We start from the raw sequence: 18,946 nt of genomic DNA, 5'->3' as shown, positions 1-18,946 counted from the left end.
ATAAGAATCAGTCAGAAATGTCTTTTATTGCCCTGTCTATCTTGGCTATCATTCTACTCACAACCTCCTTAGTGTAAGAAAAAGGGTGGTTGAAGAGTGTAAAAATCAAAAATGTAAAAGTTGGTTGTTGAAAGTCCTGGTCAAATCTTAATCAAATCATCTGTGTTGGAGTCTCATCTCCAGGCCATCAGGCCATGGACTATCTCTTTCTGGACCTGGAAGCTGGCTAAAAGCACTTGCTTGGGAACCACTGTGATATGTTTCTGCCTGTGCATTTCCACTGGACTTAGCATTAAAACACCTCATATTAGGCTCATTGCTTGCTTCTTCACACTACAACAGCATTGCTAATAGCAGTAACAGGTATGTTATCCCTTGCATTTATTATCTGTATCTGATTTGATTTTTAATTGTCTTTGCAGCTCTTTAAGTCCACCTAATACCACAGAGCCTTCAAGACGTTGAGGATTACTAACAGCCAGAGCAGCATTCACTCTAATTTTCTTAATTTCTGCCTTAAGCTTAGCTTCTTGTTTCTCTAAAGTGTGTGTTTTGCTTTAGAACCTCAGCCTTGGCTAATAAAGCTGCCCTTTCTAGTTCAGCCTTAAGGCGTACTAAAAAGCTGAAGATGCTACAGAGCACTCAGAACTTGTTTTGGATTTCCAGGATCTCCTGGAGGATGCCCCAGAAACACAGTCTTCAGGACTTACATCCACACTGGCCTTCTTTGCTTCCTCTATGCACTGATGTGCCTTTTTAATCCAACGAGCAACACTGTCACAAAATTTTCTGAATGAGTTTATTTATTTACTATTCATGTCATGTCATGTCTTCTAAATTCAACTTGTGGAGTACCTCTCTAACCGAGATATTTAGAAAACAAAACTCACCAAACAATTGGTTAAACTCTGTCATCAATGTGGTATCCGCCATCTCCATACCGCAAACATTATCCATTAAAAGAATTATCTTTTGGCCTAATTTGGCCTTTCTTGCATTAACCAGGGTTTGCAAAGCTTTCTCCATGACCTTAACAGTTGTTTTTTTTCCACTATATTTGGACAAATTACCCCTTTCATTATTGACACTGTTCCCATGCCCGGTAGAAATTGTGGAGGGTTGTGTCAGGAAAGGCATCTGACGTAAAAACTGTGCCAAATGAACATGCGGACAAATTATCTGATGTGGCGACCCTGAACTCACAGGATAAACCAAAAGGATTAAGAAATTAATAATTATTTACACTGAATGTTAATCCACATGTTTAGTCCATACAGAGATGGTTTCTTACTAATGTAGATGCAGGCTAGCTCATGTCCGGTAATCTAACAATTATTCACTCCAGAGATCTTTATATGATAAAACAATGAACATTTCTTGAATTTCACATTCCACAATTGACCTGATAATGTTGACATGATAACAAGTAATTCCACAGTACCTCCACAGCTACACACTCATATTTCCACAACTACCTTGTAGTTTATGTCTGTCTGTTTGCTCCAATACTGAAAACTGCCTAAACCAAACAAACATTGTTCCCTTGACATATTTTTAGGTAAACTTCAAAGGCCTAGAAGATAAGTATAAAACACTGATATAAATACCCCTATTGCACCTGCTGTACATGTCTATGATAACAAAAATCCAAAATCTTGTAAGATGGATCTAAAAGGGTGAAAAGGGGAACAAACCTACAAGGAAAAATAGAGGGAGAAAGAGATAAAGTGATGAGGAAAGGATGTGATGCAACACACCAAAGGGGGGTGGGGGGGGGGGGTAGTCAGAGGTTGCCAGCTTCTCCTCCTCCTCTCGCTGAGGATGGATGACCAAGCCAGAGCAGAGCTCTGCTTTCCACAGCTACTCAATTCCTCCTGCAGGAAACCAAAGCTCCAACAGGCTGATGTTGTCCTCATGTATTTGCTGTTATTCATCTGTTTTTTCACTGTGACTCTCAACCTGCTCGTCATCATCTCAGTCTCCCACTTCAGGCAGAGATAAACTCAGCAAAACTTACAATTGATTCTTTTTATAAGTGTGAACAGTCTGATTTACAAGAAAATTTTACTTAGAGTTAGTGTGTAAATAACTTCACATCTTGACACCAGATGTATTTTCTCCTTTGCTGACAATGTTTTTGAATGTTAAATGTCCAGATGTGCCACATGTAAGACATATCACTTTACATTAATGTCTGATATTACATTACATGTCTTTGTCTCCCTGCAGGCAGCTGCACACACCCACCAACCTCCTCATCCTCTCTCTGGCTGTGTCAGACTTTCTCTTAGGCCTTGTGACAATGTTAGAAGTTCACAGACTAAATGGCTGTTGGTTACTTGTCAACATCATATGGTCTTTATATGGTTATGTTAACGCGACTTGTTTCTCTGCCTCAGTAGGAGAAATGTTGCTTATATCAGTCGACCGTTATGTGGCTATTTGTGACCCTCCGCATTATTCTACCAGAGTCACTGTGACAAGAGTTAAAATGTCTGTTTGGATGTGTTGGATATGTTCCGTTATCTACAACGGTCATTATTGTCGGTATAATTTGGCTCAACCAGGTAGGTTTAATCCCTGCTATGGACAGTGTATTATTGTCTCTGACTACACTGAAGGATATGTTGACACAGTTTTGTCATTTATTGTTCCAGTCACTGTGATGATAATTCTGTATCTGAGAGTGTTTGTGACGGCTGTGTCTCAGGCTCGTGCCATGCGCTCTCATGTTGTCACACTCCAGCATTCAGGGACTGTAATGACTAAGAAATCTGAGCTGAAAGCAGCCAGGACTCTGGGTGTTGTTGTCCTTGTGTTCTTAATGTGTTACAGTCCATCTTACTGTTTCTACCTCTTACAAGTTTCCACTACTTTACCTGCATCTTCTGGCGTATTTCTGTTGGGTGTTAACCCCTGTCTGAACCCTGTGATCTACGCCTTGTTCTACCCCTGGTTTAGAAAAGCTATCAGACTCATTTTCTCTCTTCAGATACTGCAGCCTGGCTCCCGTGAGACCAACATGCTGTAAACAAAGACTGTGCAGTGACTGAAATGTGATCTGCTCTATGAACAAAGAAATTCATTTGTTCATGTTCTTCAGTGAGTGAATTCACATATCCAAACAGTGAAAATGTGCAGTTTTTAAAGTTTTTACTGTCAGATAATCTGTTGGCTTTTCTCCCGATTGAAGTGATGCTTCATTATTTCCGGTGATGGTGCTTATTATTAGTAACCAGTCACACACACACACACACACACACACACACACACACACACACACACACACACACACACACACACACACACACACACACACACATACTTGTTTACCTCCCTTGCGGGGCCCGCTAGTGTTTTACCCACTGGTAGGGTCCACCCTATCCAGTGGTTCTACACCGCTATAAAAAATCACACAAATCTAAAAAAAAATTAGAATTAAAAATATCACTTTTAAATCACAGAATATAAAACTTAATTTTTCATGCCCGTTTTTTTGTTGCTTGTGGGGTCTCTTTCTAACGGTCAGTATTTATGAGATCCACCTTCACACACACATGCATATTTCCAGTTTACGTATCTTAGCAGGGAACAAAATCTTCATCTGGAGAAATTAGTTCTGTTATTTTTCCTTTACCTTGTTTTTAAAGAAAATGCAGGGCAGTATCAGGGATTTATATTCTACTTTACATTCTCTCTATTCCACATCTGTTATTCCTTTACACCAAACATTTCACATTTTGCCATTTCAAGTTAATGAAAGATAAGAGCATTATGAAGACGACGATATTAGAATACTCAAACTTGAATCTCTTCTCAATTACCAAACCACGCGGTATAGGGATTTTCCCTTTTATTTCTGCAGTTTGCTGTTTTACACAAAACATTTCAGAAAAAAAAAAAAAACTCAAGGATTTGAGCTTATGGAGCACATATTAACATAGCTGGATGCAAAAACTTGCATCCAACTTATTTTGAAAGAGCAAAAATTGGCTTATACAAATCAAATGTTAATCACTTTATTACCATTTTTACCATTTCAAAATAAGGGAATGTAAACTTCTGCTTTTGCATAATGAGAAAAAACAAAAGAGACTGCAGAACAGAGGACACCAGCTGTAAACCAATAACATAGCCATACTCTTGAACTAAAATTCTGTATGTGTGTGTAGTGTGTTCTTGCTTCATAAATGAAAAATATTTGAGATCTGTAGGGTAGTGGGAAGAATTTTGTGATAAAATGTCATAGCTGAACAGACACCAAAGAGGGCATGGTGAAGGAACTGAGAAAAACATGATTACCTTCAAACAGGCATCAACAGAAAGTATAGAACAAAGGACCAGCCTTGTGTTTCTACCCATTCATTAAAGCTCTTCTACTGTACCTTTCTTCTCATGGTAGTAATTCGATTTTTTATGAAGTATTTAACTGCTTTCCAGTCTCGGTTTCCCAGAGCTTGAGGTTCTGCAGCAATGCAACGTTCACAGTCCACCTTACCTGGAACTTGTTTCATCACTATACATTTTCGTAAATGCTTTTCTACTGCAGCACATTCCTCTGGTGTCCAGCTTCTTTTCACTGCAGTTTGATTACCTAAATGTGCATAAGAAGATCATATTATATTTTAGATTTAAAAACTTCAAATCTTAACCTGAAAGGAAACACAACTAGATTAATCACATATTCACTGCAGTACTGAATTGGTTCAAAGGCCATAAAGGACTCCTCCACAGTCATTCAGTTTTGGGAAAGACTATGTTAAACCCAAACTACTGTATACTTACAGACCTCCAAATGGGGACATTATACCCCCTACACACAGAAACCATGTATGATGTGTATCATCTTCCTCTCCATCCCCCATCTCGCACATATCCATTCTTCACTCCACGAGTAAACTGATTGTGCACCCTTCAAAGCCTTCCATAGTTAATGCAATTGTTACCTAGAGATTTAAAGTTCATATACTTCACTTAATGCCCAACTCCACATTGGTTATAAACAAGACCAAAATACTACGTCACTGAAGTGGGTGATGCCCACGGATGCCCTTCAATGACCTGCATTTTTTGAGCAGTGCACTTTAAACGTTTTGTGATGGTGATGTCCTAGTCTAGTAATATCTGCTTGTGTACTAACTGGAAGTGCTGGTAAGAAACTTGGAAATCGAAAGGGCCTGCTGGTCCAAGAAGGAACCACTATTCTAAGCTGACCTCTCTTTTTAGCCAACTTCCTCTGGATTTGGCCACTTGATGAGGAGGTACATTCTTGTAGGGATGTCACACTGACCTCATTCTCTGAAACCAGTGCCATACTGGTATCTGTGTACAGAAAATAAAGAGTTAGATATGCAAGATTAATAGATCAATCAATAGATTTACATTGCTCAAAAGAATAGCTAGTATAAATTAATATAATTTAATATGGCAAGTGTGTCTCTTAATGATGAGCTAACTCCATGATGGTACCTTCTTGATGGGATGCCACACTGTCCACATGTTTGGTCCCCTGTTCTTCTGGAATACCGTAATCTGGGTACAGTAAAAAAAAAATTACTACAAGTACTTAAGACAGTTATTTAGAACTAACATATGAAGTAGCTATTAGTAAAGCTGACTGGAGCTATCATGCATAACTGATCATGTGGGATTGACAATTTCTATTTCTCCATTTTGCCATGGTTTTGTGTGCTGTGCTAAATCAAATTTACATGTTAGCAACCTACAAGGGTTAAAAAGTCTGGTTCTGCATGAAGGGGTGAGATTTGCACATGCCCAGACCACTCCTATATTGTATAAGTTTGAAAGATAATGTGAAATTACTCATTGTTCCTCTTTAATTTTGGTGCAGTTGTTTGCTAATTGGGGTGGGAGAATAATTTTGTGGTCAAATCCTTCAAGCAGCAGGTCCACAGCTTAAACACCAAAATATTGAGCACACAAACAGTACTACATACCAACTAACCGCTCACTCTTCATTTGATAAAAGCTAAACAAATGTGATTTAATGTAATCTATATATAACAAAACTATGACGACAGTTACAGCATAACAAATATAGAAGCACTGCTGCTGAGATTAACATAGAAATTACTTTATTTTGTTAATTACTAATGATACTATAAGTTTATATTTTTTAGCTTAATTTTCTCAACAGGTTGGATTTCCATATCCCACACCTAGAGAAGCTCAGTTGGACTACACAGAAAATGCAACTTGATATATGGGCAAAAATAAATAATTAAAACAGGCTTGGATCCACACTACTTTATAGTTGTAAGTTGTAAGAATTCTTTTGAACTTTGGAATATGTGTGAAAAGCTTTTTGACTTCACTAGAACTGCACCCCTACAGGGAGTTTACAGCTTTTTTCTATTGAGTGGAAAACAGCGGTGCCTTAATATTAATTCCCACTGACAGTTTCCCATGATTAAAAACTTGATAAGGACACCCCAAACAAAAGAATTCTCATATGTACTATTTTACATTATAGAAAATAGATGCTGGCTTTAAAAAAATAGCAAAATTATTCCTAAATGTGGTCAATAGCTACAGAAACCTGCCAGCATTTAATCGTCCAAACAAAATCCACATGCACTAGTCAAAAGTATTCATATCCATTGAGAGATCATTCATTCCAACCACTTAAGATAAAACAACATACATACCTTCTATGTCCTCTTGTGAACACTCCTCCATGTCAACAGTTTCTAAAATGTTAATTGATAAAATGAATTGGAAAGCTGAAAACTGATGTGATCAAGAGTGTAACAAAGTACTGCATAAATTGCTGACTGTAGATAAAGTTAATCTACAAAACTCGCCCTTTTCATAAGTCAATTAGTTATAGTGAAACATTTAAAAGTAGGATTAGACAGAAATTGTCCTTTTTAAATGTTTCTTTTTTTTACATTGACATATAATAAGTCTTAATACCATTCACATCAAGGTGAATTTCATCCAGACTCTTCCCTTTGTACTCTCCTAGCCGTCCCTGTTCCATTGCCAGGAGAACTTTACTTATTTTTGCTAGCTGTAGGGTGCCCTCTGGAAGACGGTAGTGCTTTCTGTGTACTTCAATGTTATGCCCAAGAAAATCTGCCAACTGGTCAAGTTCTGTAGTCTTGAGATTGAGAACGGTGGATAGGGTAGCAATGTGTTTCCTGAGTTTTGTTGAGGTTAGTGCTTTGGGAGTTTTTATGTCATCACATTCATTCACAAATTGTCTAATGCAGTCTGAACCCCTGAGGTAATGGACAGATTGTGGTAATGCAAACAAGTATCCATTTTCATTAAACACTCCACATTCTTCTCGCTTTTCAGTCAGAGTATCAAGTGATTCTCTCATGTCTGGAGTGAGGAGAACAGGAACTTTCCTTCCTCTCTTTCCTACTATGGTTATCCGAATAAAATGTTTGCAAAGCTTCTGCTCGAGTGCTGTAAGGGCCAAGTTAACATCTTCATGTGTTTCTGATGTGTCTCTTGATAAGTACACTGACAAAGGCATTCTGGATACCTCTCCTGCTCTCCGGCGGTTAAAGAGAATAACTTGTGCCAGTGTCACTCTAGCAAGGTCTTTCCAGTTTGAGGGTGAAGGCTCTTCTTTCAGGGCATTCAATTGTTTCCGCTGTTTTCCAGACAAGTAGCAATGAAGATTCTGGACATCCTGTGTGAATGGTAGAAGTTGAGGAGAATTCCACTTGGTCTGGTCAAGCTGGGTTAGTGCTTGGCTTGCAATGTCAAATTTCCAACTCTCTTGGTATAGCTGTGCAAAATCCTCAGCATCCTTGATAGTTTGTTTATCTTTGTTCTTTAATCCTTCAGACTTGAGAAACATGGCCAAAGAATGCAAGCTGTGTCCCACTTTGCGAGCAAGAGATGGACGTTGATATCTGCCAGTTTCATCACTAAATCCAGCCAGGCATCTTGCAGCAGTGACAACATGATTGTACTTTTCAGGTTTTATAAGATCTTTGATAGTCTTCACAAGTGCAATCTTTTTTGCTTCCAATAGCAGTCTACCAAGCTCTCTCAGCTTTTGTCGAATGTACTGATGTTGGCTGATTACCTTCTCATTCTTCATAAACAGCCTGTAACCATACTGTAGAATGCAGTTGTCTTCTTTAACTGCTACTGCAATCTTGTCTTGATTCATATCACTTAAGAACTTCCAGTATGCTTCACTTAATCCAGGTGGAACAGGTTCAGCAAAAGCACACAATGCCTGGACTCTTGTTTTTCCTGGTTTAGATGGCTTCCCCTGAGGCTTGAACCTGCAGACCTTGAAATGTCGCCACATCACTGTTTTTGTGAACAATCCATAGCAGTACACACAATGTGTATATTCCTGTCCTTCTTTTCTTTTCTTTGGTTGTTTCCATGGGATGAGTTTGCCTTTGTGGCTCTCCAAAACTTCAGTGTTGTGCTCAAAGTTCCCCTTATTTCGGATATAATCTAATTGCAGTCGCCTTTCTTTTGAGTTCTTTGGCAAACTAAAAGCTTTGGCAACATCAATCATATTTTTGTGTTTACGCATCAAATGTCTTGACATTTTCTGAACTACTTGTCCACAGTACAAGCACTGATGTTTTTTATTATATCTCCTTGACCCATCCTCCTTTTTCAAAACTGGATTAACAAAAACAGATGGCTCTTCAAGGAGTGCAGTTTCATCCTCATTTGCATCAGCTGTGCCTTCAGGAAATCTTTGTGTGGAATCACAACTTGCAACAACTATGTTTCTGCTCTGACTAGACTCAGACTGGGTCTGACTAGAAGACTTGCTTCTTCTCTGACTAGTAGATCCAATGTTGTTCTCTCTCTTTTTTTCAAGGGATAATTCCAAGCTACCATCACTGTCTGTGCTTTCTTCCCTGGGATTTGGAATATACTCCTCTTCGCTTGCTCCACTTGCTTCATCTGATTGTATAAGACTATCTTCAATCTTTTAAAGAAAAAAAAATGTTGTTAATATCTTTCCCTACAAATTATTGTGTTATTGTGACAACTTGGCTACACTTTTGTCAACTGCCTGTTAGAATAGTATACTCTCTATAGGGGCATTAAGTGAAATTACTTTCATTCAAAGTAAATTCACAAATTTGAGATATGTTAAACTATTGGGACAAAAAAAATTGCAAACTATTTGAATCTACAGCATAAAACTGCGCAGGCGTAGTTTAAAAAATGACTTCTCCGGTAAAAGTGCAAAAGTGTTTAAATTATGCAAACATATTCACAAAGGCACAATATTATAATTCTGAGTTTGAATTGCACTGCCCACTAACTAATAGCATTAAAGGGTAAGATAAAAAATAAAATAGACTTACAGGATGGCAACACCTTCTTCTTGGCCTTTGGAAAGCCTTTTTAGATTGTGATGATGAAGGACACTCTGTGCTGTCATCACTTGAATCATAGAGTGCATCAGAAAAATGTGGTATTCTATTCATCTGCAAAAACAGTTATGTTAAATAAAAATCATTACAGGGGAAATGCTTGGAAATTGCCTTATCCACTTAGTTGGTATTAACAGAACTGACACGATATTGTGTCAGAGACATACCAGAATGCTTTTTGTTCTTCTAAGCTTAGGAACAGCATTATCCTCATTATCAGTTTCATCCACTACAGTCTCACTCTTTGAATCTTGGAGAAAATCAGAATGATCTGGTACACTATCCTGCAAAATGGGTGTAATGTTAAGGTATGGCAATCAATTTTTGTTAATATTTTATAAAAATCAATCACAGGACAAGGATTTTAACACTTATATGAACATTTTACTGGAATTTAAGACATACCAGAATGTTTTCTGTAATTTTGTTAATTTGGATGACTGTATGAGAGCCATCGTTTATATAGCCTTCGTCTGTATCATCAGTTTCAGAATAGTCCACTAGGGAAAAACTATTAACAGTGAAAACCTAAATGTAATAAAACAAATAATTAGAAAGGAAAAAAATATTTTAAAAAAGTAGAATAGACAAAAAACAATCATCTAAATTAGCACGTTAGTTATATTTAGGACACAGCTACAGGCATCAACAAGTCTCGCAAAACAACATAGAGGCTGACATGAATTACATTAAAAATATAATTTTAAAAATGCATCAAATAAATACGTGTTGCATTATATATACTTTAATTTTGATACCAACTGCTATTGAGCCAATTGAATAAAATTACAAAGAGTTGGAATTCATCTCTTCATAAGAGAATTACACAAAGTACAGGTCAACAAAAGTGATTTGTAACTAATGGCTAGTGTGACTAGTGACTGCACCTGGATTAAGTGAACTTGAGGATCCCGGGAGGGAAAGACTAGAAACTCATGCATATGACCAAATGCATCTCTCAGATTAACAGGGTGCATAAGAACTAGAAAAAAATTGTATTTACTCTTTTACCTCAACCACATGCACTCATGGTACCCAAACAGTAATCCTGACTCAAAAGCTGTTTTGAAAGAGCAGTGAACAAGTCCCTATCTTCATATGAGAATTACACAAAGTACAGGTGAACAAAGAAGGTATGTGAATAGTGTGTGCATTACTTTATTACCTGTGTGCTGGGATCATTTTTGTTTGAATCCTCACACGTAGGATGATCTATAGGAGATGTATCAGTCTCAACTGCCAAAGTAGGAGTCTGCTTGTTTTCCACCTGGTATTCAGACCAAAATCAAAAGCACATCAAGAACTGCCAGACATTGGTTATTTACAGATTCACAAGTTGTCTAAGATAGCTCAGCTGTCAGCTATTTCTAAAATAGCATTTAGCATAAAGAAATAACCACATGCTATGGCCTTTCTGCATGACTGACAACAGCATAGAAGTGGATGCAATGGATAACATTCAAAATACCTTCTGAAGACATGAAGCCCCTAAAGAGGTGTAGCATTATAACTATAATAACTTGAGGTTTGACCCTGGCAGGTATTAAGGCAATGATGTAAAATAACTATAAGTTAGATCCATACGGGAGGACCCCATAAGGGGAGAAACTATTAAATTCTGAGTGTGTGAGATTCACAGATTACTTGAGGGCCCCATAAGTGGAAGACTAGAAACACAAGCGAATGAGCACATGAGTCACTTAGGTTAACTGGATGCAGGAGGGCCCCATGAGAGAAAGACTAGGAAGATTTGTCAGGTTTACTCTTTTCCATCAAAAAGTTGTTTTGGAAGAGCAGTGAACAAGTCCATATCTTCATATGAGAATTACACAAAGTACAGGTGAACAAAGAAGGTATGTGACTAGTGTGTGCATTACTTTATTACCTGTGTTCTGGGATCATCTTTGTTTGAATCCTCACTCGTAGGATGATCTATAGGGGATGTATCGGTCTCAACTGCCAAAGCAGGAGTCTGCTTGTTTTCCACCTGGTATTCAGACCAAAATCAAAAGCACATCAAGAACTGCCAGACATTGGTTATTTACAGATTCAAAAGTTGTCTAAGATTGTTTAGCTGTCAGCTATTTCTAAAACAGCATTTAGCATAAAGAAATAACCACATGCTATGGCCTTTCTGCATGACTGACAACAGCATAGAAGTGGATGCAATGGATAACATTCAAAATACCTTCTGAAAACATGAAGCCCCTAAAGAGGTGTAGCATTATGACTATAATAACTTGAGGTTTGACCTTGGCAGGTATTAAGGCAATGATGTAAAATAACTATAAGTTAGATCCATACGGGAGGACCCCATAAGGGGAGAAACTATTAAATTCTGAGTGTGTGAGATTCACAGATTAATTGAGGGCCCCATAAGTGGAAGACTAGAAACACAAGCGAATGAGCATATGAGTCACTTAGGTTAACTGGATGCAGGAGGGCCCCATGAGGGAAAGACTAGGAAGATTTGTCAGGTTTACTCTTATCCATCAAAAAGCTTTTTTGGAAGAGCAGTGAACAAGTCCCTATCTTCATATGAGAATTACACAAAGTACAGGTGAACAAAGAAAGTATGTGACTAAGTGTGTGCATTGCTTTATTACCTGTGTGCTGGGATCATCTTTGTTTGAATCCTCACACGTAGGATGATCTATAGGGGATGTATCGGTCTCAACTGCCAAAGTAGGAGTCTGCTTGTTTTCCACCTGGTATTCAGACCAAAATCAAAAGCACATCAAGAACTGCCAGACATTGGTTATTTACAGATTCACAAGTTGTCTAAGATTGTTTAGCTGTCAGCTATTTCTAAAACAGCATTTAGCATAAAGAAATAACCACATGCTATGGCCTTTCTGCATGACTGACAACAGCATAGAAGTGGATGCAATGGATAACATTCAAAATACCTTCTGAAAACATGAAGCCCCTAAAGAGGTGTAGCATTATGACTATAATAACTTGAGGTTTGACCTTGGCAGGTATTAAGGCAATGATGTAAAATAACTATAAGTTAGATCCATACGGGAGGACCCCATAAGGGGAGAAACTATTAAATTCTGAGTGTGTGAGATTCACAGATTACTTGAGGGCCCCATAAGTGGAAGACTAGAAACACAAGCGAATGAGCATATGAGTCACTTAGGTTAACTGGATGCAGGAGGGCCCCATGAGGGAAAGACTAGGAAGATTTGTCAGGTTTACATCAAGAACTGCCAGACATTGGTTATTTACAGATTCACAAGTTGTCTAAGATAGCTCAGATGTCAGCTATTTCTAAAATAGCATTTAGCATAAAGAAATAACCACATGCTATGGCCTTTCTGCATGACTGACAACAGCATAGAAGTGGATGCAATGGATAACATTCAAAATACCTTCTGAAAACATGAAGCCCCTAAAGAGGTGTAGCATTATGACTATAATAACTTGAGGTTTGACCTTGGCAGGTATTAAGGCAATGATGTAAAATAACTATAAGTTAGATCCATACGGGAGGACCCCATAAGGGGAGAAACTATTAAATTCTGAGTGTGTGAGATTCACAGATTAATTGAGGGCCCCATAAGTGGAAGACTAGAAACACAAGCGAATGAGCATATGAGTCACTTAGGTTAACTGGATGCAGGAGGGCCCCATGAGGGAAAGACTAGGAAGATTTGTCAGGTTTACTCTTATCCATCAAAAAGCTTTTTTGGAAGAGCAGTGAACAAGTCCCTATCTTCATATGAGAATTACACAAAGTACAGGTGAACAAAGAAAGTATGTGACTAAGTGTGTGCATTGCTTTATTACCTGTGTGCTGGGATCATCTTTGTTTGAATCCTCACACGTAGGATGATCTATAGGGGATGTATCGGTCTCAACTGCCAAAGTAGGAGTCTGCTTGTTTTCCACCTGGTATTCAGACCAAAATCAAAAGCACATCAAGAACTGCCAGACATTGGTTATTTACAGATTCACAAGTTGTCTAAGATTGTTTAGCTGTCAGCTATTTCTAAAACAGCATTTAGCATAAAGAAATAACCACATGCTATGGCCTTTCTGCATGACTGACAACAGCATAGAAGTGGATGCAATGGATAACATTCAAAATACCTTCTGAAAACATGAAGCCCCTAAAGAGGTGTAGCATTATGACTATAATAACTTGAGGTTTGACCTTGGCAGGTATTAAGGCAATGATGTAAAATAACTATAAGTTAGATCCATACGGGAGGACCCCATAAGGGGAGAAACTATTAAATTCTGAGTGTGTGAGATTCACAGATTACTTGAGGGCCCCATAAGTGGAAGACTAGAAACACAAGCGAATGAGCATATGAGTCACTTAGGTTAACTGGATGCAGGAGGGCCCCATGAGGGAAAGACTAGGAAGATTTGTCAGGTTTACTCTTATCCATCAAAAAGCTTTTTTGGAAGAGCAGTGAACAAGTCCCTATCTTCATATGAGAATTACACAAAGTACAGGTGAACAAAGAAGCTATGTGACTAGTGTGTGCATTACTTTATTACCTGTGTGCTGGGATCATCTTTGTTTGAATCCTCACTCGTAGGATGATCTATAGGGGATGTATCGGTCTCCACTGCCAAAGCAGGAGTCTGCTTGTTTTCCACCTGGTATTCAGACCAAAATCAAAAGCACATCAAGAACTGCCAGACATTGGTTATTTACAGATTCACAAGTTGTCTAATATTGTTTAGCTGTCAGCTATTTCTAAAACAGCATTTAGCATAAAGAAATAACCACATGCTATGGCCTTTCTGCATGACTGACAACAGCATAGAAGTGGATGCAATGGATAACATTCAAAATACCTTCTGAAAACATGAAGCCCCTAAAGAGGTGTAGCATTATGACTATAATAACTTGAGGTTTGACCCTGGCAGGTATTAAGGCAATGATGTAAAATAACTATAAATTAGATCCATACGGGAGGACCCCATAAGGGGAGAAACTTTAAAATTCTGAGTGTGTAAGATTAACTGACTATTTGAGGGCCCCATAAGTGGAAGACTAGAAACACAAGGGAATGAGCCTATGAGTCACTTAGGTTAACTGGATGCAGGAGGGCCCCATGAGGGAAAGACTAGGAAGATTTTGTCTATGATAGCTCAGCTGTCAGGTATTTTTTGCATCATTGTATTACTACTTTACCTTTGAACTGGCATCATCTGTTTTTGAATCTTTATGGGAAGGATGGTGTATAGGGGAAGTCCCAATTACCACAGCAGGGGCCTTCTTGTTTTTCACCTAGAAATCAGATGAAAAATAATTACTTTTAGGGATATCACTTAATCTTAAAAGAACATGGATACACACATAAAGTTACAAAACAATGGAAAAATATAAAAGTTGTTACATTAGTCAGTACAACTTCACACGCAAGTTAGTATGCCCTATTTAACCAACTCACCTTTTTACGCCATGGCCATTTTGAATCACCATAGTTGTAATCAATTTCCTCTCCTATCTCTATTTTCCTAACTGCAAAGAGGCACAAATGTGGCTTGCCATCTACTATGATTTTTTTCATGATGCAGTTTGGAGATTTGCCATTGTCATTTACTAATCTTCCAAGAGAGCCATCTTCCTTGGATGCATCAATACTAAAAGGTATAAAAGGTAAAACATTCAAATGTTAGTTATTTTACAAAAATCAGGCTTCACAGTGTAAACATATTTAAGAACCATAAATAATGTGTGATAACAGAAACTTCTAGACTGGCTCAGTCTAGTTTAAAATATCAATACTTAGAAGTGATAGCTTGAATAAGATTTCTCCTTCTTTTTGTAATTCATCAACTATTCGAAACTTTCAGCTCTTAAAGACTTTCTACATTTCTTCAAAAGATGTTTTGTTATAATCTTACCACCAGTGATGATTTTGCCACTCAAATTCAAACAGAAATGTACTCTCTATCTCTGTGTAGTGTCTTGACTGGCATTCTTCCACTGATATAAGTTGACCCCTGTACTCCAAGACAAAAGCACCTGGGTCGACGGGCTGGCTAGCGAACACTCCTCTTCCTATAAGGTTATTTTAGATATACATTTGATTAACAGAAACAATGAGCTGTCTTAACCTTTAACATACAGCATGACCCACCTCTTGTCACTTAAATGTGGTGCAACAATAACAAGAAAGAGTATAGCCTACTTCCTTTACAACCAACAGCTAGACCTATTGAGTATCAGCACAATGGCTTCTCTGGAAATGCCAATATATATCTGTTTCTAATATGTAGCATAAATATTTGCTTTAATATATGTATGAAATTAATAGTAATAGTAAAAGACCTGCTATCCCTGAGGGAGGACATGAAGTTAGTTGGTGTGAGTGAAGAGGATGCAGAGGATAGAGTTAGATGGAGGCACATGATTCGCTGTGGCAACCCCTGAAAGGGAGCAGCCGAAAGGAAAAGAAGTAAAAGACCTGCTATCCCTTACCTTTGTTAGTGTCAATATATCTTTCTATAAACCCAGGCTTGTCCCTTGAAGATTGAATGTAAGACTTTGCATCCTCAGCAGGCTGTAGTCTTGAGTTCCGTTTACTCATTATGGCTCTGTGAAACAGTTTTTAAGTCATAACACAAGTTATCTTATTAACTAATCACCTGAGTATTTGAATATTTCATGGTATATGGTCTATGTAGATTGCTCAACAGAAACCCAGGAATATTCAAAATAGCAGACCATAAATATAAAACACGAGGTATATTCAAACAAACAATAGTCAAACAAATTACTCCCTCTCCTTCTTTGCTAACCTGTCCTTTCCTAACCATATTCCTTGAGATAGGAAAAAACTACTGTGATGCTTAGAGAAGAGAACCCAACAATCCAATGTTCCAAAGATGATCTACAAAAGGTTTATTCAGGACACCTAGCGAAACATATTACTTCATTAAAGCAGGGATTTCAGCATTTAACATAAAACTATTTTCATAAATGAAATACAGCAAAAAAATTGGATTTAATGTAAATTAAGTAAAGGTTATGTTCCAGCGTTAATTTTACTGTTATCATTACAGGATCATCTTTATATATGGAGGACTTTAGTGCTTTCTACAAGATATTATGAAAATCCTGGAGCTTAATGGTAGGAGGATTCATCTCCAAGAAGAGAGAACTGTATGCATTTATACACATAAATCATTATTAAAATGTATTGATTAGGCCATTTATAACTTATTTCTGACATGGAGACAGTATAAACAAACAGAATCTAATATTTATTATTTACCTACCCTTTGCACAAGTGACATGCCAGATTCACACATTATATAAATGGCATTCTAAATATTACATAACATCCATCTTTATCAAAGCTGTCATATTTATTTTCTAATAGGTAAAATTTAATTTGTTGACCAAGGTAAAAATATATTTTTTTGTCATGAGTTTTCTTTTTTACACAGCAGGCTAAACTTATGAGGTTATTTGTGGATAATGAATAAAAAGAAGTGAAAAAAGTCAGCTAAAAACCATCACCTTCCCCTCTACTTCTCAATGATCCCCTTGAGCAAGGCCAAAATCTGAATCCTACTAATTTTTACACATTACCATAATAAATATTACGCACTTGTACTTCAAAAAGGGGAAAATTTGCTCCTACCCCCATTTGCAGTACAGTTCCCACCCCTTAAAGTCCAAGTGAATATTGTCCTGAAGAAACACCGAACAATTTTATCAGTGTTATCATTTACTTAGCTAACGCTAGCGCTAATGCTAGCGCTAATGCTAGCGCTAATGCTAACGCTAGCATCTTGCATGAGATGGCACTTTACAAACGAGTTAAAAACGCTCATTACCAGCTCTTTGTTAGCATTGATAGTATTTGAGGTATAAGTTGACTTACATTTCTTTATTGTCTTGTATTACTGCCGGAGTGATTTTGTCCTGTTTAGTCCAAAAGAAGCATGCGGTCTTCACCGAGCTGCAGTCATGGTGCATTCAAAGCCCGCAACAGTGTGGGTCTTTTCAGCATGTATTTCTTTTCAATGTATTTCTAACTAAACATGATCCTTTAACAAAAAAGCCTCTTCCCATGATTTGAAGCAAATTGATTGATTCTTTTATTTCCTTATGGATCAATATTTGTCATACATGTAATTTTATGTATTTTGAAAGTTTAAAAGTAAGATTTTAGTGACATGTAGATGTACAACATGTGTGACGTACGTGCCTTAAAGGCAACTAATCTCATCTAGCTACGATCCAAATGAATATCTTATCTTATAAAATCAATTGTATTTTAACCTTCAGAGAAAATGTGCTAGATATGTATCTATAACATTACAGCAGTAGCTACCGAGCTATAGATCACTTTACAAGCTGTAAGCTATAACATAGCTAACATTAGAAGGTAGTATGGTGTTGCTAACATTACCAGCCAACATGCTGTAGCTAACTTTAGCAACTATAAATTTATATTACAACTTCACTTTGTACCCTGCTTGCAACTATGCAGAGGATAAAAAAGTTAAAAACTGTAAAAAAAAAATCAGAAAAGAAACGTACCTGCTCCCTTCATGAAGTTTTCATACTGGTAAATGGCACAATATTCTGTGGTTTGAGGAAATGGGCGTGTATCCCAAATTGGTGACGGTGACGGTGAAGTAGCCAATCAAATGTCTTCTTATCATCAGGGCTGTACTCTGATTGGTTGAAATGTTACACACTTCCGAAAGTGTGTATCTTTTGCAATACCAAGCCCCTAGCACTAGTTGGCAGTACTGAGGATAAATTTTACACACACTTCACACACACTTTTCCAAAATTTCTGACCTTGTGGGCCAAATGAAAAAAAAGCAAGAGCAACATTAGGGGAGGCTCCTGAGCTGCTTTTTGAATGAAATCTTTGTGGGGCCCAGCATTTTGGGCCCCACAAAGGCTTTGGGCCCCACGCTGTTGGTGGGCTCCTTGCCACTGGGCCTCACCAAGTAAGAATTGCAAGTGCACACACACACACACACACACACACACACACACACACACACACCCTGCTGCAGATTTATAACCTGTGTATTTCCAGTCTGAGTCTGTCCTGTTTCTCATTCAGCTTCTGGTTACAAACAGTTTTTTCTTCTGTGTCTGTTTTCACAAGCATCACTCTTCCTTGACCTCTGTTACACAGAACTAAATAAGAAGTAAACTTTGAAAATGAAAGCTATGATGAATGTGCTACATTTTACATTCTGTCTCTCTTCCTCAAATGTGCACAAACACTCCAACAGACCCTTACATTTGAACTTTATTGAAAATATAAAATGAAATGAAGTGAAAGCAGGTGGTAACATACTGGGTGGTTTAATGTTGGCCAATAATAGTCCCATAGAATCTTCTATTCTTCGATTCTAAAGAATCGATAACATGAAGTTTGTTCCTGTAGCCTCCAGGTGTCAGTGTAACCACTGAGTTAAATAGTCGCTTTATAAATAGTCGCTTATATAGCGCTTTTATCCAAAGCGCTTTACAATGTTGCTTCCCATTCAACCATTCACACACCGATGGTGGTGGCTGCCATGCAAGGTGCTCACCTGAC

At 37.7% G+C, this 18,946-nt stretch overlaps 3 protein-coding genes across 9 annotated transcripts; all 3 read right to left on the bottom strand.

Moving 5' to 3' along the window:
- Positions 1 to 3,260: 3,260 nt before the first annotated feature.
- LOC137133540 (uncharacterized) lies at positions 3,261 to 7,974 on the bottom strand. Of its 5 annotated transcripts, XR_010915249.1 has the most exons (6): positions 6,937 to 7,974; positions 6,669 to 6,710; positions 5,470 to 5,532; positions 5,291 to 5,322; positions 4,786 to 4,946; positions 3,261 to 4,594 (listed from the first exon to the last, which is right to left on the bottom strand). XR_010915249.1 is itself a non-coding variant. In XM_067517246.1 (5 exons), exons 1-5 carry the CDS (start codon positions 7,835 to 7,837, stop codon positions 4,377 to 4,379), a joined length of 1,332 nt encoding a protein of 443 aa, XP_067373347.1. In that variant the 5' UTR covers positions 7,838 to 7,974; the 3' UTR covers positions 3,262 to 4,376. The 5 variants fall into 5 exon arrangements, 3 of the variants coding, with proteins under 3 accessions (XP_067373347.1, XP_067373348.1, XP_067373349.1); XR_010915248.1 differs by having other exon boundaries at positions 3,262 to 4,594; positions 4,786 to 5,322; XM_067517246.1 differs by lacking the exon at positions 4,786 to 4,946 and having other exon boundaries at positions 3,262 to 4,594; positions 5,215 to 5,322.
- Positions 7,908 to 12,121, bottom strand: LOC137132814 (uncharacterized). The gene is made up of 8 exons (XM_067515804.1): positions 12,005 to 12,121; positions 11,284 to 11,385; positions 10,564 to 10,665; positions 9,804 to 9,926; positions 9,566 to 9,682; positions 9,330 to 9,452; positions 7,988 to 8,944; positions 7,908 to 7,925 (listed from the first exon to the last, which is right to left on the bottom strand). The coding sequence occupies exons 6-8, from the start codon at positions 9,450 to 9,452 to the stop codon at positions 7,908 to 7,910; spliced, it is 1,098 nt and encodes a 365-aa protein (XP_067371905.1). The 5' UTR covers positions 9,566 to 9,682; positions 9,804 to 9,926; positions 10,564 to 10,665; positions 11,284 to 11,385; positions 12,005 to 12,121.
- Positions 12,122 to 12,961: 840 nt separating this feature from the next.
- LOC137133585 (N-lysine methyltransferase KMT5A-A-like) lies at positions 12,962 to 18,393 on the bottom strand. Of its 3 annotated transcripts, XM_067517355.1 has the most exons (7): positions 17,923 to 18,393; positions 15,850 to 15,965; positions 15,273 to 15,429; positions 14,816 to 15,008; positions 14,557 to 14,652; positions 13,914 to 14,015; positions 12,962 to 13,295 (listed from the first exon to the last, which is right to left on the bottom strand). In XM_067517355.1, exons 2-7 carry the CDS (start codon positions 15,956 to 15,958, stop codon positions 13,122 to 13,124), a joined length of 831 nt encoding a protein of 276 aa, XP_067373456.1. In that variant the 5' UTR covers positions 15,959 to 15,965; positions 17,923 to 18,393; the 3' UTR covers positions 12,962 to 13,121. The 3 variants fall into 3 exon arrangements, with proteins under 3 accessions (XP_067373456.1, XP_067373455.1, XP_067373457.1); XM_067517354.1 differs by lacking the exon at positions 17,923 to 18,393 and having other exon boundaries at positions 15,850 to 17,913; XM_067517356.1 differs by lacking the exons at positions 13,914 to 14,015; positions 17,923 to 18,393 and having other exon boundaries at positions 15,850 to 17,913.
- Between the last annotated feature and the right edge of the window lie 553 nt (positions 18,394 to 18,946).

Source organism: Channa argus, chromosome 9, assembly GCF_033026475.1.
Source record: "Channa argus isolate prfri chromosome 9, Channa argus male v1.0, whole genome shotgun sequence".
NCBI lineage: Eukaryota > Metazoa > Chordata > Actinopteri > Anabantiformes > Channidae > Channa > Channa argus.
This window is presented reverse-complemented; position numbering and strand designations above follow the sequence as displayed.